At 47.7% G+C, this 27,483-nt stretch overlaps 1 protein-coding gene across 6 annotated transcripts in view; it reads right to left on the minus strand.

The window, feature by feature from the left end:
* The window catches only part of ZNF236 (zinc finger protein 236), a 2,444,547-nt gene that overhangs the window by 627,874 nt on the left and 1,789,190 nt on the right, over positions 1–27,483 (minus strand). For all 6 annotated transcript variants that reach the window (XM_069620724.1, XM_069620725.1, XM_069620723.1 and 3 more), the window contains one exon: positions 22,358–22,765. In XM_069620724.1, the coding sequence (XP_069476825.1) occupies positions 22,358–22,765 (408 nt within the window). The remainder of the gene's footprint in view (positions 1–22,357; positions 22,766–27,483) is intronic.

Raw genomic sequence — 27,483 nt, forward strand, 5'->3', positions numbered from 1 at the left:
TCAAGCAATCATATGAGACATAATAGCAGCGTTCAGTGTAGTGCTCATACCCTTCCTAAAACCTGTTTGGTATTTTGAGTAGAGGTTGTTTTCCGCGATGAATTTTTCAAGATCATGTAGGAGAATTGCAAACAGTTTCGCATCAGTATCGATCAGCGAGATGGGCCTATAGTTCTGAGGTAGAGCAGGATCACCCTTTTTGAATATTGGAACAATGTTCGCTGAAGTCCATGAAGGGGGAATGTGGCCAGTGTTGATGATGGAATCAAATTTAGATTTCAAGATTCCCACCCAGAACTCAGGATCAGCTTTATAAAGACAAGGTGGAAGGCCATCAGGGCCTGCTGATTTAGAATAAGATATTCTTGAGATGGCCCATTTGAGATCTTCCAGGGACCATTCCAACCGGGCGATCCTGCTGTAACACAGCTGAACATCTGGTACAGACTCAAATTTCATCGGAATGTGAAATTTTGCTGTTATGTAATCATACCATACTCGGTCAGATATACAGAAGGATGTGGCCAGTGCAATGCTTTTGTCATCACTTTAAATAGTACGCCATATTATCCGAGTATCATATGATGATATGGCTCTTATAAGGTCACAGTTCTCTCTATTGTATTTAAGAATGCGAGCATGTCTGAGATTTCGCTTGTATACCTTCAGGATTTGTAAGCGCATAATCCGATAATGCAATACTCCTAGGCCTGTTGTTTTAAGTTGTCTAAGTGCCTTATTTTTCTCGCTTTTTAGGAGCTTGCAAGTAGAGTCAAAAGGGTGAGGGTGGTCTTTCTTGATGTACCTTTTACTAAAAAGGGTGAGAGCATGATTGATCACTTCGGAGTAACAATTAATCAATGACATTTCTATTTTAGTATTTGGATAGCCGAGTGATCGTATTTTGTGCGAAACGTGCTTAGCAAATAGCTGGCACAGACCCTGACTCCATCTAATGGAAGCTTGAGGGCAATCAATCTCTACTAGATTGAAAGCTGGCTCCATGGCCCGTAGTTCACATTCCAGTTTCAGGATACAGGAAATCTGTGCATGATCACTAGATAGTATGCGACTGCAGTGCAAAGGTGACATGACAGAGGAGAGGGTTCGAGTAACGTATATGAAGTCATTCATCGATGATTTGGTTCCCCGAGACCATGAAATTTGTGACTTCATATCGTCACTTACAATCATGTCCATATCCCAATCACCGAGTAGCTCTCTGAATTTCGCGCCCCTTCCATGCGATAAATGAGAAGATTTTAATGATCCAAGCTCGCTCGAATCTCTACAATCGCAGTTGAAATCACCACCAATAATGATTTCTAAGGATTGATGTTTGCTGGATATGTTTTCTAAACAGTCATCGAGTTCGTCCAGCATTGCATCAATCGTGATACCGGCAGGATTCCAGTATAGAGAAATTATTAGAATTGGACGATATTTCGACGAGTTAGTCTCCACTAATACGCCCAGTAAGTTCGCAGATTCCCATATCCACTTTGACTGTAAATTGACTGAATTGTTGATGGCTTTTGCAATGCCTCCACTCGGTCGGCCTTGAATAGACCTTTTGGCGAGCATACAATACGTGGTGAAACCCAGTATAGAAAAGGAACCCAATTTCATTGTTTCCTATAGTCATAAAATTGTTGGTTGGTTCTCAGGCAATAATGATGAGTGCCATCCCGTGAAATTAGCGTAGCCACATGAGTTCCATGAGAGAACTTTAAGAAAAGTATTTTCAGGATGCTATAAGGCAATAGGTGAAATTTCGGAGCCCAAAATGGCAGAGATCAATGGTTCAAGCCATGGAATACCTTTTGTCATAGCTACATGAGTTAATAACGCATGCAAGTCACAGATAGCACTAGAATTGAATTTTTGAACAGGTTCACCTGTCGCCGCAATCACAGCAACGGCAGGGTCAATGTAAGCCAGGAAGTCATTGGCTGTTGATTCTAATTCAAAGGTGGAATGGTCGAGTCCTTGATTTTTAAGCTCATCACGATTAAACCAAAGAAACTTCAAAATAGTCTCACAGCTCAAATAACATTTAGCTCTACAGTTGTCAGTCTGAGCTATGGATACTCTCAAAATATCCAGCAATATCCCTAATAGGGGCTCTTTGGACTTTGTCCTGGCGCCTTGGCGCCAGGCTCATGTTGGACATCAGTCCTGGCGCCATAGGCTCCAGGCTCATAAAAGAGGGTGTGTGGTGCACTTACCTGACGCAGACCATGCTGCATGAAGCCTCAAGCCAAATGAGGCTTAGGAGGGACTATTTTATCAAAGGAACTATTTTACTTGGGTGGGGACCGTGGAAGAATACTTACCTGGAACTTCTTCCAAGGCTATTTAAACCACGCCCGGACTGCCACACGTGCTTTGCGTTGCTCTGCACCTAGCAGCTGAACGCTCACCGTGCCTGCTCCTGCATCTTACCTCCAGCCACGCCCGCCTCGATCTTGGGATACCTGAAAGGAAGGAAGGGAAGAGAAAAGGTGAAAACCAAGAACCTAATCTAACTTCCTACCTGTGTCCGGAACCATTACGCCAGCGATCCTGAAGATAGACATTCTTTAAAAGCATCGCGCTACTTGTTGCAGCGCCACACATCACTCACCTGCCTCGTGGGCTCTTCACTATCCACCGCGACCTTCTGGGCATTCCGCCACATCTCTGCACCTGCAGGGGAGAAGAAGAGACAAAAGGTGAGCAGGAGGAACAAATGAGGAAAGCCTGATTTTCTGTCACAAGACTTACCTGGCCATATTTGACGGAACCACTCCTCATTTCGGGTCCGCGCCACTTCTTGGCCTGGTACCGCACCCCGGCCCCTAAGGGGAAAAAAGAAAGACATTACTAGAGGGATTCAAAGACATTTAAAGGGATCATTTTATCACAAACTCACCTGAGTTTATCCCCGGCAATATCCCTCGAAGCATCACTTCCACTCTGCACCTGAAAATAAGGACAGATCGCAGGTTAAGAAAAGCAAACAAAGAGAAGACTCTACTCTGGAACTTTTTAAACTGCATACTTACGGCATTTCGCCTTCCGAAACCAGTGAAGTAACTGGTCAAATACGCGCCCCTGCACCAGAAGCAGGATGGAGAGCTCATCCATTCAAATATTAAGGTGAGACTTGATTGGGGATTTCGGAGGTGGTCAGAGAAGAGCAAAGGGGAGGTGGGAAGCAATCACAATACTCTGCAGGCAGTTAATCCCCTTTCTCCACCTACAGAAAGATTTTTCTACGGGCCAGACAAGCCAGATTTGGGGGTCCAGTTCAGTCGGTGTGTCGAATCCTGCGCATCACTCTTGAAGAGGTCACAGCAATCCAGACCAGGTCAGTGCCTCCGTGGGAGCCAGGTGAGCGTTACAGAACGCGAAGCCATCCTACAAATTCCCACCCAGGCGCTAGGGAAACTTCTGAGACTGATATGTTGGCCCAATTACTGGGGGAATTACGGGCCGAAGTACATGCCGCTTGTCAAGAGACTAATGCCCTCAGGAGGGAAATAATCGTATCTAAGGAACGAACTGATGACCTGGCTAGGCAGGTATTGCAAGGTCAAGCTGGGCAAACCCCTCTACCTGGTTCCGGGGGGAATTCTGTTCCTGTGGCTTCAAGTAACCCTGTGCAAATCAATCTACCTGGAAATATGCTGCTGGCCCCAGCTGAACGCTTTGCTGGGAACCCCAAACGGTTCGCCGTATTCATGAATCAATGTCGTTTGCACTTCCTATGCAGACCTGGGGTCTTCCCTAATGACCAGACCAAGGTAGCTTTTGTGTTGTCATACCTTAGCGGCTGTGCTGCCGATTGGTCAGTAGCACTGGTTACTCAAGATGACCCAATCCTCCGGGATTTCCAAGGATTTCAAACAAGCATGGAGAGATTATTTGCTCGACATTCTCAGGGACAAGCTCTGGATGATGAACTTCTATCCCTTCGACAGGGCAACCAAGACCTCCTCTCCTACATAGCAACCTTTAACAGACTAATCGTGGAAACTGGGTGGCCAGAGGATAAAAGAATCACATTATTCTATCGGGGTCTACGCGGAGAACTTAAAGATGTCTTGGCCCAAGTTGTAAATCCGCCCCAAGAATTCACAGAATATATAGACTTAGTGGTCCAATTGGATCACAGGCTCCAAAACCGAAAAGCGGATCGGTCCAAGTTTGAAACCCTGGTGTTGGTCAAGACCCACGTCACTCCCAAGGGTGCCGATGTCTCCGAGCCTATGCAAATTGGAGGGGTTAGAGGACCTTTAACCCAAAAGGAACGTGAAAGGAGGCGGCAGTTAAAATTATGTCTTTATTGTGGGAACTCTGGACACTTTCTACGAGATTGCCCGGCAAAACCGCCCAAGAAGGTGGTAGGAGCCGCTGATAAAAACCATGAAGACTCTGTTTCGGGAAACGACTCTGCCCGACAAGCGTAGGGGTCCGCTTGCCGAGCTTGAAAACTAACTCTCAGACCTCGCATTTCATTGTGCCAATGGTTCTCGTAGATCCGGAACAGCCTAAGCGGTTGCATGCAATAAAGGCATACATCGATAGTGGGGCTATAGGAAACTATGTGGATCGTGAATTGGTCTCTAGGATTAACCTCCCTCTGCGTCCAAAAAACAGCAAAGATGTCATCACCACAGTCGATGGAACTGAAATTGCCTCAGGACCGGTAACACATTCCACTACTGAGGTGACTCTTATTGGTCCGGACGGCCATCGGGAGGCAGTTGTGTTTGACGTAATCAAGGCCCCACAGTTTCAGGTTATTCTTGGAATTCCTTGGTTAGAGACACATAATCCTCAAATTGAATGGCGAGCAAAGAGAATAACCTTCCCGGATTGTGCACAAACCTGCTACCCAGAAAATCTGAAGATTAGTCTAGCATCTGTAACCTCTGTATCCATGCAGCTACCTCCGGAATTCCAAGACTTTCAGGACGTCTTCCAAAAGGAACTGGCCAACACGTTACCCCCCCACAGATCGTACGATTGCCAAATCGATCTGGTGCCCGGTGCACAACCCCCTTGTAGCAGGATTTATGCCCTTACTGAACCTGAGAACCGGCATTTGAGACAATATTTAGATCAATACCTAGCCAATGGTTTCATTCGTCCGTCAAAGTCCCCGGCATCCTCGGCTTTGTTCTTCGTGCCCAAAAAAGAAGGCGACCTTAGAACTTGTATCGACTACCGCGCATTGAACCAGATAACGGTTAAAAACCGTTACCCTCTGCCTTTGATCCCTGAACTCCTTGACCAGGTGAAGGACGCTTGCATATACACCAAGTTAGATCTCCGGGGGGCTTATCATCTGGTGCGAGTAAAAGAAGGCGACGAATGGAAAACGGCCTTCCGTACAAAATATGGTTTATTCGAATACCAGGTGATGCCTTTTGGGTTGTGCAACGCGCCTGCTGCCTTCCAATTCTTCATGAACGATGTCCTTCGGGAACTTATCGATGTTTGTGTTGTCGTATTTATCAATGACATTCTTGTGTACTCCTCTTCGGAATCTGATCACAGAAAGCATGTCCGGGCCGTCCTTGAGAAATTGCGCCAGCACAAACTGTTTGCTAAACTGGAAAAGTGTGTTTTCCATACCACCGAGGTGGAGTTTCTTGGATTCATCCTGACACCTAATGGGGTTCGAATGGATTCACGGAAAGTGGAGGCCATCCTCAAATGGCCATCTCCTAGCTCGGTAAAAGGGGTCCAAAGCATGCTTGGTTTTGCTAATTTTTATCGCAGATTTATTCCGGAATTTTCACGTGTAGTACAACCCATCACTGTACTTGTGTGGAAAAATAAACGTTTCGAATGGACCAAGGAAGCCGAACAGGCCTTTCAGGAATTGAAAGCTAAATTCACGTCTGCACCTATTTTGAAGCACCCGCGTCCCGATCTCCCATACATAGTCGAAACTGACGCGTCCAGTTTAGCCATGGGAGCTGTCCTGTCTCAGAGAGACCCTGAAACCAACCAAATGCATGCTGTAGCATTTTGGTCCAGAAAGTTCTCACCGCCTGAGGTAAATTATGCAATTACCGATAAGGAATTATTAGCCATTAAGTCCGCCTTTAAGGCTTGGCGGCATTATCTTCTTGGCGCCAGGCACACCAACACCGTGATCACTGATCACCGAAATTTACAATATTTAAAGACTGCCAAGGCTCAATCATCACATCAGCTCCGATGGGCTTTGTTCTTTGCTGAGTTTGATTTCGTAATCACTTACCGTCCTGGCTGTAAGAATGGCAAAGCAGACGCACTATCTAGAATAGGAATGGGAGAAATAGACACTAATTCAGAACCTGTGCCGATCATTCCCGAACAAAGAATTTTGGGATTAACCTCCTTACAAACCTTTGAAGACATTCAAGCACGAGTAAAACAACTCCTGGACTCTACCGCGTTGCAGGATTGGATCCAAAGGGGGTCTTACTTTTCGGTCAACGATGGCCTACCTTACTTCCAAGGATGCTTATTTCTGCCAGAAAAGGAATTACAAGAACTGGTTATTTCCCGTCGTCATGATACCCTGATGGAAGGACATCCTGGCATTGCCAAAACTTGAGGAAAAAATTAAACGACAATTCTGGTGGCCTTCCTGGCGAAAGGATATTAAATCTTTCGTGATGTCCTGTGGAGTTTGCGCCCATAACAAAGGCCGAAAGACAAAACCCGCTGGTGGTCTTCAGCCTTTAGACATTCCACCAGCGCCTTGGCACACCTGGTCACTAGATTTTATCACGGACCTGCCCCCTTGTAATGGATACAATACTATTCTGGTTGTGGTGGATCTATTTTCTAAAATGGCTCATTTTATTCCGTTGAAAGGATTAGCTTCAGCTTCTTTCCTTGCTAAGGAATTCCTCGAAAATATCATCCGCTTGCATGGATTCCCATCCATATTAGTCTCCGACCGGGGAAGCCAGTTTATTTCACATTTTTGGAAAAGGTGTTGTCAACTGGCACAAATCGACGTAAGACTCTCAACCAGCCATCACCCACAAACCGATGGTCAGACGGAGAGAACGAACCAGACCCTTGAACAATACCTACGGTGTATGTTGCACCAATCGGAGGGTAATTGGAAGGATTTGTTATGGGTGGCCGAATATGCATACAATAACTCAGTGCACTCTGGAACTGGACAAAGCCCCTTTTACACCCTATATGGACATCAGCCTCGTACTTCAGACCTGGACTCTCCTCTGAGCCTTGAAATGCCCGCAGTAGACCATTTGCATTCCACTATAACTCAAGCATTCAAGAATGCAACTGCCCATTTGCAACAAGCGAAAGAGAAATACAAGAAAAATGCAGATCTGCATCGGAAGGAGGCGCCTTCATACCAAATAGGAGACCAAGTATGGTTGGCTACCAAACATTTATTGCTCAAGGGACCTCGAACTTTTAATCCAAGGTATTTGGGCTCTTATTCGATCAAAGCTATCATTAATCCAGTGGCAGTCAAGCTCGATCTGCCAGCTAACATGCGGATTCATCCCGTTTTTCATGTGTCACTTTTGAAGCCAGTGCAACCAGGAACCAGATCAATAAAGCCACCAGAACCAATTCAGATAGATGGGGAGCCTGAATTCGAGGTGAAGAACATTTTGGATTCTAAAATTTCAAAATCAAACCTTTTCTATCTAATTGATTGGAAAGGGTACGGGCCTCAGGAAAGGTCTTGGGAACCCAGCGACCACGTACATGCACCTCGGCTGGTAAAAAAGTTCCATCGGGATTTCCCAAACAAACCGAAACCTCCAGAGGGAACGACCTTGGGGGGGAGTGCTGTCATGATGCCTACCCCCGGAGCACCAGGACAGGTCCAGCACCCCCGGGAGCAGGCATCATGCCCTCGGGTAAAAGCCCAGCGGCCCCTAATAGGGGCTCTTTGGACTTTGTCCTGGCGGCTTTGGCGCCAGGCTCATGTTGGACATCAGTCCTGGCGCCATAGGCGCCGGGCTCATAAAAGAGGGTGTTTGGTGCACTTACCTGACGCAGACCATGCTGCATGAAGCCTCAAGCCAAATGAGACTTAGGAGGGACTATTTTAGCAAAGGAACTATTTTACTTGGGTGGGGACCGTGGAAGAATACTTACCTGGAACTTCTTCCAAGGCTATTTAAACCACGCCCGGGCTTCCACACGTGCTTCGCGTTGCTCTGCATCTAGCACCTGAACGCTCACCGTGCCTGCTCCTGCATCTTGCCTCCAGCAACGCCCGCCTCGATCTTGGGATACCTGAAAGGAAGGAAGGGAAGAGAAAAGGTGAAAACCAAGAACTTAATCTAACTTCCTACCTGTGTCCGGAACCATCACGCCAGCGATCCTGAAGATAGACATTCTTTAAAAGCATTGCGCTACTTGTTGCAGCGCCGCGCATCACTGACCTGCCTCGTGGGCTCTTCACTATCCACCGCGACCTTCTGGGCATTCCGCCACATCTCTGCACCTGCAGGGGAGAAGAAGAGACAAAAGGTGAGCAGGAGGAACAAATGAGGAAAGCCTGATTTTCTGTCACAAGACTTACCTGGCCATATTTGACGGAACCACTCCTCATTTCGGGTCGGCGCCACTTCTTGGCCTGGTACCGCACCCCGGCCCCTAAGGGGAAAAAAGAAAGACATTACTAGAGGGATTTAAAGACATTTAAAGGGATAATTTTATCACAAACTCACCTGAGTTTATCCCCGGCAATATCCCTCGAAGCATCACTTCCACTCTGCACCTGAAAATAAGGACAGATCGCAGGTTAAGAAAAGCAAACAAAGAGAAGACTCTACTCTGGAACTTTTTAAACTGCATACTTACGGCATTTCGCCTTCCGAAACCAGTGAAGTAACTGGTCAAATACGCGCCCCTGCACCAGAAGCAGGATGGAGAGCTCATCCATTCAAACATTAAGGTGAGACTTGATTGGGGATTTCGGAGGTGGTCAGAGAATAGCAAAGGGGAGGTGGGAAGCAATCACAATACTCTGCAGACAGTTAATCCCCTTTCTCCACATACAGAAAGATTTTTCTACGGGCCAGACAAGCCAGATTTGGGGGTCCAGTTCAGTCGGTGTGTCGAATCCTGCGCATCACGCTTGAAGAGCTCACAGCAATCCAGACCAGGTCAGTGCCTCCGTGGGAGCCAGGTGAGCGTTACACTCCGTGCACGCAGCAATATATGATTTTCTCATGAGCGAGTTAGAATCGTAGTTGATTTTTAAATCGTTGTTAGAGGTGGATTGTTCGAGAATGATATCTTTCCTAGTCGTACGGCTTCTTCCAGTGATCGGAAAATAGCTGTTGAAATTTAATTTAGGATTCAGAAGAGAGGGCTTTTCGTTCACTTTGCCCTCTATTCCGATTACTCTTGATTCGGGAATGTCCCGGGGGCTTTTGACAGGTGTGTCAGGAGGGACCAACTTAGTATTTGTCAGCATCGCATGTTTCTAATAGATTTTTAGAAGTGGATTCAATCTTTTTAATTCTTGATAGAGTTTTTGGTTTCAATCTAGGGGTCGGTATGAGTGCCTCCTGACTTTCGTTTGAGAGTTGCTGTAGATCAATACTTTCCTCGTCCGAAATTACAATCACCGTTTCTTGTTCCGAAATCTGAGAACCATCAGGTAACAGTGATACAGGATTATTAGTCACATTATTAATAGGCTTTTTGGTCATGGCGTCCTTTCTCCTCTATGCATTTCTTTTACAGGCTCTTAAATTAGTCTTTTTTGCACGGCGCGACAAAGGAGAAATTCTCTCAGAATGGGAACATTCCTGATCTTTCTGATGCTGTTTATGGAGTACTTTCACCAAAGTCGAAGGACTATCCGGACACTCAGCCGGAAAAGTTAACTTAGCTAGTTGAGAAGTAATTGTGAGATTCATTGCCTACTTATGCTTTAAGTTCTTTTATTTCAAAAGAGCAATTACACGGCAAAGCGGCAAGAGGGATACCTGGGGGCTGGGTAGGAAAGAGACCTACCTCATCGCACGATTGAGTACCTTTTTCAAATTGGGCAGGGGGAGAGTGTGTGAGCTGACTATTAATAGATCTCATGGTGTCAGAAGCAATTATGAACCCTTCTATCTTGTCCATTTGGGAGCATAAGTGATGCAAAGTCCCTTTTACCTCCTTCAGTTCTAAATGGGTCAAATCGTGTCACTTATCCAGTAGATCAAGTATTTTAATGATCACTGGAAAGGTACATGGGGATCGCAAGTCTTTCTCGGCAGTGTCTGTGGGACCCTCAGATGGATCGATTTGAGAGGGCCTGATAAAGACATCTCCCGAGTCGGAAGAATATGATAAACGCAGTGGCGGGATTTCATAATTAATGTCCTGGTGGCAGTCACTATCGGGCTCATTTATGAAACTTTGCTCGCACATTCATTGAGAGTTCACCATGTAATTCTTTTTTGAAGGGTCATAGACGAGCGGAGTTAACGCGCCAATAGCACGAGACACCTGATCATCTAGGGCAACCATATTTTTTATGGTAAGGTCATCATGATGGTCATTGGAAGGTTTGTTGGACAATAAGGATTCAGAAGAGCTTCCGTTTACTTCATCTGAGGGCAAGCATACAGAGCTGTTAGTCTTCCTATAAGGGGGGGTGGGGAGAGTGCTGAAAAAGGGGTAGATGATGAACTAATTTCAGTGGCATGTAACATTACCGTATGTGGTGGCAGACTTGAGCAAGCATTGACCTCCCCAGGCGTACATGAGGTCAATGCCTCAAAGGCAGCAGGTTCGATATAAGATGTACGGCCCTGAAAAACAAGCAAATCGATACTGGTAGTTGTGAGTGCCATAGCGCCTAATTCGTTGCATTTATTCCGCAATCCACCGGGCATGACTACAAAGTGTCGTGGGGTTTACGAGAGTTAGGCAACCAAGAGCAAATTAATGGGAGTAAGTGAGTAGTTCATGATTTTAACTTAATGAAGTATGAATTTGTGAACTTGCACAAACGTACATGCGAGCGAACAAGTAAGAACTTAGAAGAATCACAGTGCAAAAGGGAAGCAGAAGAAACAAATCACTGTGCAGTGTTCTGCTTATAAGTCTACTCAGTTATCCCTATTCGAACCACAGGGCAAGTAGGGGTATAGGTGAACGAACACACAACACCCTCGCCGAAGCAGCGAACGGCAAACAGCGCTACTTAGAGAGCGTACTTCAATGCGCGCGTGCAGTTGCGCGCACAGGTCTGGTAAAGTAGGCTTCTGGGAAAGGGGGCGGGGCCACCTGAATAAATACAAATATACTCTATATTAGCAAGTTATATCACTGCATAGATACATATATATAAAGTCCTTAAGTCTAAGTTGAAATCAGAGCTTAAGTACCATAAAAGTCCAAAGAGAGAGTATAGGTGGAACTTAAGTCCGTGTCAACAGCGATCTTCCAAAGCAAACAGCGCTACTTAGAGTGCGTACTTCGATGCGCGCGTGCAGATGTGTGCGCAGGTCTGGTGAAGTAGGTTTCTGGGAAAGGGGGCGGGGCCACCATAAAAGTCCAAAGAGAGTATAGGTGGAAATTGAAGTCCGTGTCAACAGCGATCTTCCACAGCAAACAGCGCTACTTAGAGCGCGTACTTCGATGCGAGGCATTTTAATTTAATCCGTGAAACAACATGGGAGCCAGTGAAAACTTTCTAGGGCAGGAGAAATGCAGCCCCTTGGCTTGAGGCCAAGGATACGTCTTGCTGCCCTATTCTGGATTAGCTTGAGTGGTCGCAGAGTGGAAGAAGGAAGATTCAGGAGGAGGCTATTGCAATAGTCAAGCCTAGAGAGAACCAGGGATCTGGAAACATTGAGCTTCTGGGGGAAGGTGAGAAAAGGTAGAATTCCTTTGAGAAGGAAAAGCTGAAAGTGGGACTTCATGGCAATGTCCTGAGTGTGAGGGAGAAAGAAGAGAGAGGAGTCGAAGATAACTCCAAGGTTTCTGGCTTCAGAAGAGGGAGCGGGGGAGAGCCCATGGAGGAAGGCCAGAGTGAAGGGAGGAAGTCGGGAGCAGGGTTCCCAATGGGAAGGATCTTCGTTTTGCTGGCATTGAGGCAGTTATCATGGGAGGTGCACCAGGCTTGAATGGAAGAAAGGCAGTCAGAGATGATGTAAGGTGCAAGAGGGTCAGCAGAGAGTTTGAAGAAGAGTTGTTGTGTTGTCATGAAGCAAAGCAAAACACACAGGTTAGTAGGAATAGTGGGAGGCAAAAACCATGGTAGATGTCATATTTGCCCCTCTTGCAGGTGCACCAGGAAAAGGCAGCCAGTACACACCAGCAGGAGCACAGAAAAGACTCAAATAGGAGAACTACAATCCCCAGCAGCCTTTGCACCTGGGAGAGAGAGACCACAGAGCCTGCAAACTCATGCAACGCCAAAGCCAACACCCAGAATGTCGTGCATGCGCGCTCAATGAACGCTTGTTCGCGCTTGAGACTTTCACCCGCACGGACGCATTCCGAAGCAGCTCCTGGCAGACACACTCATCGCGGGGCCACCCCATCGCCTGCAGTAGTCCTTGCAGGCCCTGCTGACAAACAGATAAGTGCTGAGAATTGGAGCACTCTTGTGTGGCAGTGGGAAATAAACCCTACCAGCATGAAACTAGGATCAGGCACGAGGGGGAACCATTAACCCGCATGTCATTGTGTTGGAAGGCGCATGCCCATTGCGGTGCATGTACCAATGAAACTATAGTGCAGTAGGCAGACAAGCTGTCTACATGTGAAAGGCACATTCTAACTGAACCCTTTTTGACATACCACAGGCGCCGTAGTTACCATGCCGGTTTGATGACTTCTGAGACAGCTGCTCAGCGGAGACTGGCTCCGGACTATGCATACAAACAAAGCGAAGTGCTTTCATTTAATGACACTAAAGCAACGTGTTTAAAGTATGTTTAAATTCCTGCATGTTTTCCATGGTATAGGCAGCAGTCTGTGCTAGTCACAGGCAGTCACAGATCTGTGTCTTTATGTTGGTTGGGCTGGCTACTCACTGAATCTGTGTCAGTAGGCTACGGCGCTCATTTCCGGGCACTTTGGGCAATCTCCGTGGGCAGCAGTGTGAGTGCTCAGGGGTAAACTCAGTGAAGGAAGCAACTGAGTGATACAGCCTCATCCAGATTGCATATATGTTTGTGTGTGAAGTGTGCTAGAGAACAATCTGGCATACAACAAAAAAAGGTGCTGGCTGGCTGACCAAGAGCTGAGCATGTTTTCCCCAAACATCCCCTACCTATCCATTACCTCTCCCTAACCCCCTTACCAGTGATCCTACTACCGTATAGCTATCCAACCCATGGACCCTAACCCCTTTCCCTGTGGGGGTTGCAGAGACTAAGCTAGCCGCGACTCAGCAGGATTATGCAGCATTGGCCACGTGGGTGCAAGACCTGACGGCACAAGGGAGCCTGCTCCCACACAGAACCCCACCACGAGTTTCCCCTGCCCCAGTCCATGTTCAAGTGACAGCAGAACCCCCGTTGCCCTTAGCCACGCTGGAAAGGTGCGGGGAGGACCCGCAGAAATTCACCATATTCATTACTCAATATCAGCTTCACATCCTCACGAAACCAGCAGCTTTTCGAGCTGCCCAGGCCTGTACCACCTTCGTAATTTCTTATCTCACTGGAGACACGGCAGTTTGGCCAACACTGCTGGTACAAAAGGATGTTGCCATGCTGTACGACTGGCGCAGTTTCTTAGAAGAGTTTGGAAAGATTTTTAACCGCAAGGCAGCATCCCTTATACAGGACCAAGAACTGTAAATGCTGCGACAAGGTAGCAAGGACCTGGTGACTTATGTCACCACTTTTAACCGTTTGGTTCAAGAAGCGGAGTGGCCACATGGGAAGAGTTTAGCCCTGTTTTATCAAGTGCTCAGAGAAGACCTGAAGGACTCAACAGCGCAGGTGGATCCGCAACCAGATACATTTACAGCCATGATAGATTTAGCTCTGCATTTAGAATATCGACAGGGTGACAGGCGCCAGGATAAGCGACGGTGGGACACCAAACAGAACTCAGCACGATTGGACTATCAGTACCAAAGGCCTACCACCATCACCAAGAGTGAGAAAACTACCGAAGGTGAGCCACTGCAGATCGGATCAGTCCAAGGCCCCCTATACAAGGAGGAGAAAGAGAAAAGACGACAAGAGAAGTTGTGTCTTTACTGCTGCAAATCAGGTCATTTTGTGATGGAGTGTGGGCAAAACCAAAGGAGGCCACCATGGGGGGAAACTTCAGTGCTCGCCAGTTATCGGGGATGTTAAAGAGCCAGGGTGAGAGGATAGAGCCCTGGGGGACACCACAAGTGACAAAGGAAGCAGGAGAGGAGAAGTTGCCAAAGGTGACTTGAGAGGAGCGGTCAGTAAGGAAGGAGGTCAGCCAATCCAGTGCCCGCTCCGAGATACCAAGGGTGTCGTGGAACCTTTGTTTAAGGATGGAGTGGTTGACCGTGTCAAATGAAGAGGAGAGATCAAGAAGCATGAGGACAGCTGGGGAGTTGGAATCCAGGTCTGCAAGCAGTTCTTTACAGAAGAGCAGTTTCCATGTCTCTGGATGCTCGGAATCCAGACTGATGGTCGTGGAGACCACCGATGAGTTCAGTGTGAGAGTTCAGTTGGGAGAGGGCGAACTTCTCCAGCAGTTTCCCCAGGATGGGGTGATGGAGATAGGGCGGTAGTTGGCTGGACAGGTAGGGTCTGCTGACTTTTTTTAAGGAGGGGGCACACCAGGGTGTGCTTGAGGAAGGAGGAAAGAACCAGTAACAAAGGTGTGGTTACAGAGATCAGCAAGTTCAGGGATAAGAGCGCCAATGTTGTCCTTGATGGTTCTGGAAGAGCAAGGGGAAACCTGTTTGAGACCTTCATGGAGCGGACAACTCTGGTGACCTCATCAGGTGAGACAAGGGTGAAGGAGGAAAAGGGGTAGTGGCCAAGGGAGGCAAGGGGATGAGGGATGGGTTGGGAGAGTTATTGGGAGTGTGTTTCTTCCCCCCTGTTCTCCAATGGGTTACAGCGGGCATAAAGTTCTGAGCCTAACTCATTCTGGCCTGACCATTGGTGTTAGAACCTGGATTAAGGATCCTCTCATAGGACTAACTTAACTGATGGATAAGGATGAGTGTTGGGGTTGTGTCCATAGGTGTGGAACGTTAGAACACATGCTATGGGAGTGTGTGCGGGTGAGTAGCTTTTGGAGAGAGATATGTGACATTTTTGGGAATGTGTTGGATCAAGAACTGAACTATGACTTCAAAACTCTGATTCAAGGATATGAGGCACTGGAGGACTTGAGTATTTCTCAATGTAAGGAACAAGTTACTTACCTGTAACTGTTGTTCTCCAGCATGGGTCTGGCATGGATTCACATGCTCATGAATATTCCCCGTCTTCAGGCCAGGAATCCTCAGTATAGAAAAAATCAGTATCAGTTTTGTTTCTGATCTGTCTTTCTTAGTAGTAATCAATCACTGGTCTCTGGGTCATACTGCCCCCAGCCAATGACTGCCCTCTCCCTAAGCCCTGCCTCTGGCAGCCATCCTCAGATTTGGTAGCACGTAAAGTGGCAGCATGACCAAGTGAAGAGCCGCAGAGGGGTAGGCGGGAGGGTTCGCATGTGAATCCATGCCAGACCCATGCTGGAGAACAACATTTACAGGTAAGTAACTTGTTCCTTCTCCAGCATGGGGTCTGGCATGGATTCACAAGCTCATGAATATAAGAATACATAGCAGTATACACATGCACAACCAACGGGAGGTGGCAACAGGCTCAACATTAAGCAATACCAAAACACTCAACATTAAGCATCACTTACCTCCTCACCACGCTCACCTTAAGCGAACAGGTTGCGCAGCAGTGCTTGGCCGACCCTGGACTGCTCCCTGGAGTCCCGATCGACGCAGTAGAATCTCGTGAAGGTGTGTGTCGACCTCCATGTCGCAGCCCTGCAGATGTCGAGCAGGGGCACACCAGAAAGGAAGGCCGTGGTAGCAGCGATCGCTCTCGGACGGCTCGGTAGCAGTCGGTTTGCCAACCGGTGACAGTGCATGATGCAGCCGGAGAGCCATCTGGAAATGGAAGCCTTCGAGAGAGCCTTCCCTTGAATCACAGGTCCAAAGTTTACAAACAGCTGTGATGTCTTCCGAAAACTCTTCGTGCGGTCCACATAGAACTCCAGCGCTCTAGCTAGGTCCAGCGAGTGCAGAGTCCTCTCAGCCGGCGACGAAGGAGACAGGAAGAAAACTGGCAACACCAAGTGTTCGTTGAGGTGGAAGTCCGACGGCACCTTGGGCATGAAGGAGGGGAGCGTCCTCAGCACCACCCTCGTGTCGTGAAAAGTCAAGTATGGTGGCTTGCAAGATAGGGCCTGGATCTCTCCCACTCGTCTTGCGGAGGTGATGGCCATGAGAAAAGCTGTATTCCACGACAGAAACTTCAACGGTGCCGAATGCATAGGCTCAAATGGGGCCCCCATGAGCCTGGTCAGCACCACGTTGAGCTCCCACGCCGGGGCAGGGGCCTTCACCGGCGGGAATGATCGGAACAATCCTTTCATAAAGTCCTTCACCAGCCGATGAGACCACAAGGACGCCCGTCCCGTAGTCCTGGTGTCTCCTGAGATGGCGGACAGATGTATCTTGATGGAAGCGTGAGCTAGTCCAGCCTTGGCCAATGACAGTAGGTACGGCAATACTTGAGGGGCCGTAATCCGCAGAGGGTTAATCTTCTGTGCACGCCACCAGACAGAGAACCTCTTCCATTTATGTCCGTAGCACTTGAGAGTTGAGGATGCCCTGGCCTTTGCAAGAACCTCTCTGCAGTCGGCTGGGATGTCGTACCCTCCAAACTCTAGTGCTGCAGGAGTCAGGCCTGCAAGTTCAGTGACTCTGGGTTGTGATGAAGAATGGCGCCTCCTTCTCTGGAGAGAAGATCCGCGTCCGTCGGCAGCTTGACTGGTGTGGACGTTGACAAGTCCAGAAGGTCCGGGAACCAGATCTGTCTTGGCCACGCCGGTGCGACGAGGATCATCCTGCACCAGGACCTCTTGAGCTGGTTGATGAGCCCGAGCAGCAACGGCAACGAAGGGAATGCATAAAGAAATAGGCCTCCCAGGGGAACGAGAAAGCATCGCCCATGCTCCTCGGCTGGGGGATCCTGCTGGCGAACCTCCGGCACTTGGAGTTCGTCGCCATCGCAAAGAGATTGATCTGGGGTTTGCCCCATCATCGGAAGAGTCGATCCACTTGATCCTGGCATAGTTCCCACTCGTGGCACGACCGCAGCTCTCTGCTGAGTGAGTCGGCGATGGTGTTTTTTATTCCTGCCAGATGAAAAGGCACCAGAAACATCCCTTGGGCGACGGCCCAATGACACAGATCCTGGGCTTCCTTGGCTAGGGCAGGGGATCTGGTTCCGGATGTAGAACATTGTGGTAGTGTTGTCGGTGAAGATCCTCACCACCTTGCCCTTGAGGGACGGAAGAAAAGAACCGAGGGCCCAGAACACTGCGCAGAGCTCCAAGATGTTGATCTGGAGTGACTTCTCCTCCGGGAGCCAAAGGCCTCCCGCGTGAAGGTCTCCGGAGTGCGCTCCCCAACCTTCCAGGGAGGCATCCGTCGTCACCATCACCTGGTGAGCTGGGGTCTGAAAGTCCATGCCCGCCGACAGATGAGAGCGGGTACCCCACCACCGGATCGCCTGACAGAACGTCCCGTTGAGTGGGATCCTGTACTCGAAGCTGCCCGTCGACTGGACCCAGCGGGCGTCGAGGAACTCTTGTAAGGGGCGCATCCAAAGCCTGCAAAGGCGCACCAGATAAATGCAGGAGGACATCATCCCGAGGAGGGACTTGATAGATCTAACTCTGGCCATGTCTGTGGCCAGCAAACGCTGCACCTTGCCCAGGATGGTCCTGGTCCTTTCCTCCGGCGGTGAGGCCAGCCGTGCCACTGTGTCGAGCTTGGCTCCCAGAAACAGGGCGACTTGTGACAGGACCAGGTGGGATTTTGGAAAGTTGATGGAGAACCCCAGGTCCGTGAGCAGGACGTTCTTCGCAGTGTGCTCCACGGCGAGCTCCCTTGTCCTTGCCCGGATGAGCCAGTCGTCCAGGAAGGGGTAAATGTGAATCCCCTGCAGGCGCAGCCACGCCGCCACCGGTGCGAGGCACTTGGTGAACACCCTGGGTGCCGACTTCAATCCGAAAGGGAGGGCCTTGAACTGGTAGTGCCGCCCTTGGACCACGAACCTGAGGAACTTTCGGTGTCTTTTTAGAATAGGGATGTGGAAGTACGCATCCTCCAAGTCCAACGACGACAGGAAATCGCCCTCCTCCAGCGGTCCCAGCAGGTGCTGGAGGGTGACCATCCGGAACTTCTGTGCCTTGATGTACTTGTTCAGTCGTCGCAGGTCCAGGATGGGACGCCATCCTCCTGTCTTCTTCTTTACGAGGAAGTACCTTGAGTAAACTCCAGAGCCCCAGAGCCTCTTTGCGACGAGCTCGATGGCACCTTTCTTGAGCATCGCCCTTACTTCCAACAGTAGTTGAGGGACGTGATTTTCCTTCCTTGCCACGGGTGGAACGCGAGGGCACTTCTTCTGGAACTCGAGAGCGTGCCCATGGGCCAGGGCGTCCAGCACCCAACGGTCGGTGGAGATGGACTCCCACACGCTGACAAACCTCGTAACCCGGCCTCCCACCGGGGTGCTTCGGCGGGGGCCCGACCCCACGGTCGGTTCAATCTTGTTTGGAGGCCGCCTTGCCTCCTTGACCTCCCGGTCGATGACGACGGGCACCACCTGACTTGCCACGTCCCCTGTAGGCCTCCTGAGACGAAGATCTTGCCGCTTGGCGGTACGTCGAGGAGCCACTGCCGGATCCCTTGGAGGCACCTTGTCTGCCTCCGGAGCTCCGAAAGGACGGCCGTCGTTGTTGGAGCACTCCCAGTGCCCGGGCAGTCTCTGTGTCTGTCTTGATAGCCTGAAGGGATTCATCAACCGCCTTCCCAAACAGTTTGTTCCCGTCAAAGGGCATGTCCAAAACTTTGGTTTGTACGTCCTGGCAGAAATCCGTCGCCTTGAGCCATCCTCGTTGTCTCAGGCAAAGGCTGTTGCCCAACTGACGGAAACCGGTGTCGGCGATGTCCGTTGCCACCGTGATCGGGTGGTCTGAAGCAATCTCACCTTCCTGTAAGATTTCAAGGGCCTCAGCCCTTTTGGCGTCCGGAAGGAAGTCCAATAGAGGGCCGATTTTGAACCACAACTCCCTGTCGTAGCAGGGGCGTTGGCTGCCTTGATAGTCGTCGCTGCGGATGAGATGACCCGTCGTCCCATCGTGTCCAGCTTCCTGCCTTCGCCGTCTGGCGGGGAAGTTGATGTCGAGGCCGATGCCCCCCCCCCCAGCTTTCTTCTTTGCCGCCGCTGAGACGACCGAATCCGGGGTAGGTTGCGCCCGAAGGAACAAGGGGGCAGCGTCGGGGACCCGGTACTTCTTCTCGTACCAGTCCCTCTTTGCAGGCGCCGTGGCAGGGTTCTTGAGGAGGGCGAGTCCGTCATCCCAGATGTCATCAAGAAGTGGTACGCGAAGAACGTCTTCCTTTTAGCCTCACGCCGTTGGTAAAGGAACCCTTCCTCCTCCTCCTCTTCGGGGCAGAGCTGGAAGAGCTTGGATGCCATGGAAATCATGGCATGGAAGGATACAATTTCGTCGGGCGGGGACGCCCGAGCAGGGGGCGACGGGGGACACGTCCCGTCATCGCCTCCATCGTCACCTGTACCTGTCGTAGCCGTGTCCGTGCCTGTATCATCCCCGTGGGTAGTAGACCGGGGGGAAGGCAGAGCAGGCCACAGAGGTGGGAGAGGTGGCGGAGGATGCGTCGTCCTCTTCTTATGCGGTGGACTTTCTGAAGGTCCCAGCTCCGGTTCCCCTGTCGGGTCTGGCTCAGGTACCTCCGTCGGGGGGAGGGGCAACCTTGTCCTTATCTCTGAGCATAAGAACTGAATCGCTGACAAAATGGCCGAAGTGTCCTGCGGCACCAGAAACGATGGGCGCGAGGGCTCTTGAGGAACCTCATCGGCGGCACCGTCGCTCTCGTCGTCGCCCTCGTCGGGATCCCTCTCGATGGGCTGGGCCTCCTCCACGACTTCGATGAGCCCGACCGTTCGGCGCTCCCGGTGCCCGCGGACTCGCGGTGCTTGGCCTTTTGTTGGACCCCGTCGCCGGGGCACCCTCACAGGACTTAGAAGACCGCTCTGACTTCTTCTCGCCTGACGGCTATTCCCTTCCAGCCAGTTGGCGAGACGGAGGTGGCGATCCTTCATGGTCCGCTCCGACATGTTCCCACAAAACGCACAGTCCTTCTCAACGTGCGTCTTGTCCTCATGGAGACAGGAGAGGCATAACGAATGCTCGTCCTCCTTGAACACATTCTGAAGCTGGCATCCAGGGCAGGTCCTGAACAGCTTCCCGGGCGTCGAGCTTCCTTTCTCCTGGGCCATGTCCGGGGTAGGCCTCGGAACTTCTGGAATCCTCCAAAAGCTTAACTCGATGAAATCTTCACCCTTGAGGGGCGTAGAAAACTCCGAAACGGGTCCCCGTTGATCGGATGTAGAAACGGTGGAGCTTGAGGCTCAATTTAACCGAAAAATGAGAAAAATCTCCTGAAAAAGCACAAAAACGCAGCAAAAGCTCGAGAGCTACAGCACGAGGACTCCCAACACTAGAACGTGCGGTAAAAATCTGAGGATGGCTGCCAGAAGCGGGGCTTAGAGAGAGGGCAGTCATTGGCTGGGGGCAGTTTGACCCAGAGACCAGTGATTGGTTACTACTAAGAAAGACAGATCAGAAACAAAACTGATACTGATTTTTTCTATACCGAGGATTCCCGGCCTGACGACGGGGAATATTCATGAGCATGTGAATCCATGCCAGACCCCATGCTGGAGAAATGGTCATTTAGGAGGGACCAAATTGCAAAATAATTAATATTGAGAAGTTGGAATTTGAGGATGAAATGATCACATTAGCAGAAATGGAAAGAGTGATTTACGGTTGTGAAAGGAAGCAAATGTTATTTAGGAAGATTTGGGGGAAATTCTTGGATTTGTATTAATCCTGTATCTTTAGTAGTTTTTGAAGTGGGGGGAAGGGTGGGAGGGAGGAATGTGTATTATGATAGGTTATTTATAGCGCGCTTAATACCCAGAGGTTTCTAATCGCGGACCCGGGGATCAAACCTGTGCTGCTATGTGTTGTCTTGCTTCCAATGCGAGCACATTGCCCCTGCGCTATCCTCCCAAGACTAATTATTAATGTGATACCTGTAGTGTATAGGATTTCTAATTGCTGAAATGTTAATTAGTTTATGATTCGCGTTTATGAATTAATAGGACGTTTGTTTAGATATTATTACAATGAATTGCTGATATTTTTTTTTGTTAAAAACAAAAATAAAGAATAAAAGAAAAAAATCATAGGACTGGATTCAGTGAGCACTTACCTGGACTTCACTTGAACTTCTATCTAACTTCAAGGCCCCAAAGCATCTTAGGGTTGGACTTTATAAGAATTAGGCAAGATGTTTGTGTTGATTGTAAAGAGTTCTGTCTATTTTCCTATGCATCAGACTACTCACTTGTTTTGTACTGTTAATTGATTCATATGCAATTCTATTTCTACTATTTCTACTAATGGTGAATATTGTGGATTTGTGCGACAATGCTTGCATGAGATTTTCATATGTGGTGTGTGAACTAAAGGCTTAATACATAATTGTATTTTCGTATACTTACTGTCAAACTGGAATTACTGGTGTTGCTCTGTGGACTCATTGTAGCGCTAGCCCACTCTCACACCCTTCCTGACACTTAACCTTCACTGCTGCTCTGCTATCTCACCTTGTTTGGTTTTCAGCTCAAGTGTCTTCCCTGTTCACCAGAATAGGATGTCCTCCCAAAATCCCCCCACAAGGGCTAATTTTGGAAATACAATCTAACATTAAGCACAACTTGGACTCCTACATTATTGCTTAATTCAAAGATTCCATACCCAACTCCTGGACAAAATTCCACAAAGGTATGGGGTGTTTATTCCTTTAATATGAATCCCCCCAACTGTGTATTTTCTTTTAACTCAAAGGAGAAGGATAATTCTAGGATGCGTTACTGTACATGTACACCACACAATTCATGATCACACCATGCAATTGTAGGCTTTATAGCAGAGATATCCAGTATTTAAGATTCCCATCATTAAATGGAATCAAACAATTAGTTTACTTGTATTTCATCATGGGAATAATGATACAGATTCTTACCTGATACAGAAGCAGGAAGGATAGTTTGGCCAGCGAGTCCTTGATGTAGCAAGTTTGACTCAAACGGATTTGTAAGTACAGAATGATTTGTAAGGAAAACACTTGAATCAGTTGTTGGAGTATTAAGGAGATTTGCTGGCTGCAGAACCTCTGTGTTATTGCTTGTGGTAGTGATTCGTCGTGCTAGAAGGGTTGTGTTCCGTCGTGGAATAGACTTTCTGAGTTTCTTCGTGTCTGGTTTGTAATGACACTGTATATGTGCCATTCGTCGCCCCGAAGTACGAAATCTTAAATCACAATGTGGACACTTAAAAGGCTTTGCTCCTGTATGCAGGCGCATATGAACTTTTAAGCTTCCTTTCGTGGAAAACGAATTTGTACACACATGACAACAGAACAGTTTCTGACCTAGAAAAAAAATAAAACAGAACGGAAAATTGTCAATCACAATAGTAAAAACTGCATAGCATATTTATTTTTAAACAGTCACTTTTAGATGATAAGTAGACTTCTGAGCACATTTTGCAATTATTAGTGTCCGTTTTTATTATTTCAGTAGACTTACTACTGTAGTCTACTGATACACAGCGGACAACTTCCATCTGTATTTTATTATGTTCAGTCATACCCAACATGCCTGCTTTGAGCATGTATGCAATCTTTTATCATATCATAAAGCAGAGCCATTACCTGAGATTCAGCTTCATGCAAGGAGGTGCACAGATATCCTCACTCACCCACAAGGCAATGACAACAAAATTCAATTTAATCATAATGGTTAAATGCTGCTGAAGTTGTTGTGTTGGGAGACATAACTCATTCGGCACACATGTAATGGCAGTGCCAATGTGAGGGGTCAGAGGTTTTCTCAAAGTTTGCCACATATTCAAAGTAAAAAGGGGTTCTGATGAACACCTAACTTTTCCTAACCTAACAGTCCTAGTGTCCAAAATACTTCTGGCCCTCCCACTAATAGACACAATCAAATTGTAGAAGGAAATATGGCTAACTTTTAGTTTAACATAACAGTTATGTAAGCACAGCACATGAATTTTCTTCATTCAACAAAAGTTTTTTCCACATACATTTTTGCCACAAAGGTAGAATAGTAATAATAAATCACATTTATATAGCGCTACGATCCCTCAGGCATCTGAGCGCTGCTCATTACTCACGGTGTGTGGATCTCATTTATCGAAATCGGAAGGATGAAAGGTTGAGTTTAGCCCTGCCAGAATTTGAAACTGCATAGGCAGGCTCAGCACGAATGTCAAAGCCAGCACTCTAGTCATGCTATTGGACCGGCATATAATCAAACCATCAAGGTATCAAACCATCATCTTCTTTCCTGGTCCATTCACATGCCAGGACTAAAGACTATAAGCTCTTTCCCTGTATACTCGCCTGTCAGAAAGAAAACACCTACAACTAACTTCAAATTTGATGCTAGGATTGATCACAAAACTCTCCACACCAATCTCTCTGGGCAGGTGGTTTAACCAACAACTGTCTCTTCTTAATTTCTCTGGACTGTTCACATCCTGTGTTCCAGTTTTCCTGAAAATGAGAATGACATGTACAAGAGTTATTTTGAAAGGATCTCTTAATAACTTCGACAGACTGATAGCAGTTTGGGTTACACGATTCCTCCAATTAAAATCCCAAAAAGAAAGATCTGTCTGAGCTGGGCTTCTTCTTAGTAGGTTGCCTTCCGCTGTGCATATTCTGCAGTTCTTCTGGTTTTCACTTCTCAGGGGCGTGGGGGGGGGGGGGGTGGAGGTTCGGCGGGGGATGCCTGCTAGCGGGCTCCTTTAACAAGGAACAGGTCTTCCAGACACCAGGCAAATAGTGCTTTCTATCCAATTCGACTGTTTCCAATCCCATTTGGTTTGGACTTTCTTTGCTTGTGTGCCCTCTCCTGCACATTGTTTATACAAAACACAATATTTCTCTGCACCTCAGATGTTTCTAGATTCCACAGCTACACCTCCTCCACAGCCCTAAACTGCTGCTAGACATTCTTTCTCTGCTTCAACTGCATTCTCTTCCTCTACTGCATTCTCCAGCTGGGCCTCATCTTGGGCTTTAAATATCCTGCTCAGGTGCTTTGATAACAACTAAACCACCTTTGAATAGCCACCATTTTGAGTCCTCATTGTCTCAGAGCTCCTCTTCCTCCGCCCAGTACTTTCAAACATTATGGGAACTGAAGTTCATAGAAGAATGGGTAACATTCATTTTTTCCATGTTATTTTCAATTAAGTCCGATTGTTCTATGAATTAAGAGTTATTAGAATAAGGAGAGCTTGTGTAGAGTGTCTACAATTCCACATTAGAATGAGGACTTTGCATTAGGCAGAATTATGACCATTCAAGAGTTTCATATTTAATCCCGAGTCTCTAAGGCATCAACTTTGTTCTGTTTAATCGACTTTTTAGAACAGGTTCTTTGAACATTGACATTAGAGGAGTTGGTACATTTGTTTTTATGCTATTAAATATCTCTGAATTATTTCAGCTTCAGAAGAAGATGAATACAGTGTCCCTCCTAGTGGAGGCACCACTTCCACTTGTTAACTGTCTCCTCCCATGTGATTCTTGCCCCTGGTACCTCCCTCAAGATTAGGATCAGGTAGCGGCTGCCTTCCCCAGGCCACATGGGAGGAGACTTTAGGCTGGGATTCGGAAATGACTCCACAGGATTCTTCACAGCCAGCCACCAGACTGAGGCTCGAGTCTGGATCCAGTGCCACTATCATCTGTAAATATTAGATGTTGCCAAAGCTATGCAATATCATGGGCAATAGGTAAACATTGGAAAGGCAACAAGTCAATAGTCACATATATTGTTTAGGAATGATAGCATGTCTACACATCTAGGGCTCAGACTTACTATGTTCCTCAAACTATAAGTACCAATTTTTCTTATGTTATGCAGTAATATTGTTATATTTTAAGTTTTGTTGTAATGCTTTAACAAGGAACAGGTCTTCCAGACGCCAGGCACATAGTGCTTTCTATCCATTTTCGATTGTTTACAATCCCATTTGGTTTGGACTTTCTTTGCTTGTGTGCCCTCTCCTGCATATGGTTTATACAAAACACAATATTTCCTGTTCTTCTTCCTGCCGTGGGACATGTGACAGCTTGCGACCACCAAGTTCAATAGCCTTAAGATCAACAGGAAGGTCTGCCTGATATGGGGTTGCTCGGTGCGCTGTCTTGTATTAAGACTTTCTTTGCATATCTAGGATTTTATTCTTTTCTGTGCCTTGCCAAAGACCTTTGACTGTCTGCATTTGCCATCGTCCTGGATGTTGTGCATGCACCCCTTTGTTTCCTATTAAAATAACAAATTAAATATTCTAAAGACATGATACTTGGAATTAAACAATTTCACCCAGGTTGTGTAGGATATTAGATAATGGGATATTCCCCTTCATGTAACTCTTCCACAATTTGGGATAAAGAATATAGTGGAGGTATCTTCAAAGTACAATGATAAACACTAGATCTACGGTCCCCAACGCTTCTTCTATCAATGACTTAATTTCAGAGAAACAACTATACTTACTATTAATCAATGAAACATGGGTTATGTAGTACTGCACAGCAATTTCAGATCTGGGGGAAGAGCAGAGGTGATGTGTGAATGTTTGGGTAGGCGGAGGATGAGACTGGCTGCTGCGTTTTGCATGGCTTGCAGGTGGACAAGGGTGCTGTTGGCCAGACAAGTGAGGCATGCTTTGCCATGGTCTGGGTTGGAGAGAACCAGTGCTTGGACGGCAGTGTGAAAGTCATCATGTGGAAATATGTGTCTGATCTTTTGTAGGAGATGTAGTTGTAGATTGCATGTTTTGGTAATAGCAGCTATGTGTTGTGTGAAGGAAAGGTGGGAGCTGACAATGAAGTCAAGGGATTTGACAGGTCTGGAGAGGAATATGTGTTTGTTGTCCATGGTAAGTTATTTGATCCATTGGGTAAGTTTTAGCTTTGTGTCTAGGGGGCAGAAGACAGGGTATTCTGGTGTGGAAGGGTTGAGCTTGAGGACCTGAGTGGTAGAGAGACGGCTTTTAAGGCGGTGGGATGGAAGAGATTTGGAAATATATTTGCGAGTCATCTGTGTATTGATGAAAATGGGTGTTGTGTTTGTTAAGGGTCTGTCCAAGGGATTCAATATAATGGTTGAAGAGTCATCGAAATAGTGAGGAGCCTCCCATATACCGTACTTGAGCGTGGTGGGGTTGGATCGAAAAGGGAGTATGGAGATAAAATGTGTCCTGTGAGTAAGGAAGGAGGTGAACCCGTTGAGGACAGTGCCTGACAGTTTCATTCTGTGAGGTAGACTGCAGAGTAGAACATTTTGGTAGAGGGTGTCCAAGGTTGCATAGAGGTTGAGCAGTATGAGCAGTGTTGTGTGTCCCCTTTGTCAGTGATGATGTGGAGGTCATTGAGGATGTGAAGTGTAGCGACCTCAGTAATGTGTCTATGTCGAAAGCCAAATTGGAAAGGGTTGAGTAGGTTGTTTGTGGTGATGTGTTGTTGCAGTTGGTTAGTGACAAAGCATACCATGATTCTGGCAAGGTCTGGCAGAATAATGATGGGGCAGTAACTGCAGGGAAGCATGGGGGTCGAGAGATGGTTTTTTGAGGAGGGGTGTGATTTGTACAGTTTTGTGGGCAGAGAGAATAGTTCAATGTGAGAGACGGAAGTTGATGATGTGGAGTCAGTGAGGAGTGAGGGTGGTAATGCAATTGGATGAGGCTTTAGGTGGGCATGCCCTATCTAGGAAGTGTGCAGGTTTTTTTTCGGTTGTCAAGGTAATGAGGGTGTCGATGGGGTGGAAGGCGTCCAATGTTTTGGTATGTGTAGAAGCAAGGGTTTGGAGTGGCAGAGCAGAGGGGAGGGCATGCCTAATGTTATGTCTTTTGGAGTTGAAGTAGTCCACGAGGGAGCTGCATAATGCAGTGGATGGGGCAGGGAGCTGCATAATGCAGTGGAAGGGGGTGGAAGGTGTGACTGGTGGTTTGGATAGGGATTTCACAATTTGGAATAGTTTCTGTGCACGAATGGTGGAGGACTGGAGTGCTTGGAGGTAAGGGGTGGTTTGGCATCGCATATGGCTG

The sequence above is a fragment of the Ambystoma mexicanum genome, chromosome 5q (genome assembly GCF_040938575.1).
Source record: "Ambystoma mexicanum isolate Mex_15411 chromosome 5q, UKY_AmexF1_1, whole genome shotgun sequence".
Taxonomy (NCBI): Eukaryota; Metazoa; Chordata; class Amphibia; order Caudata; family Ambystomatidae; genus Ambystoma; species Ambystoma mexicanum.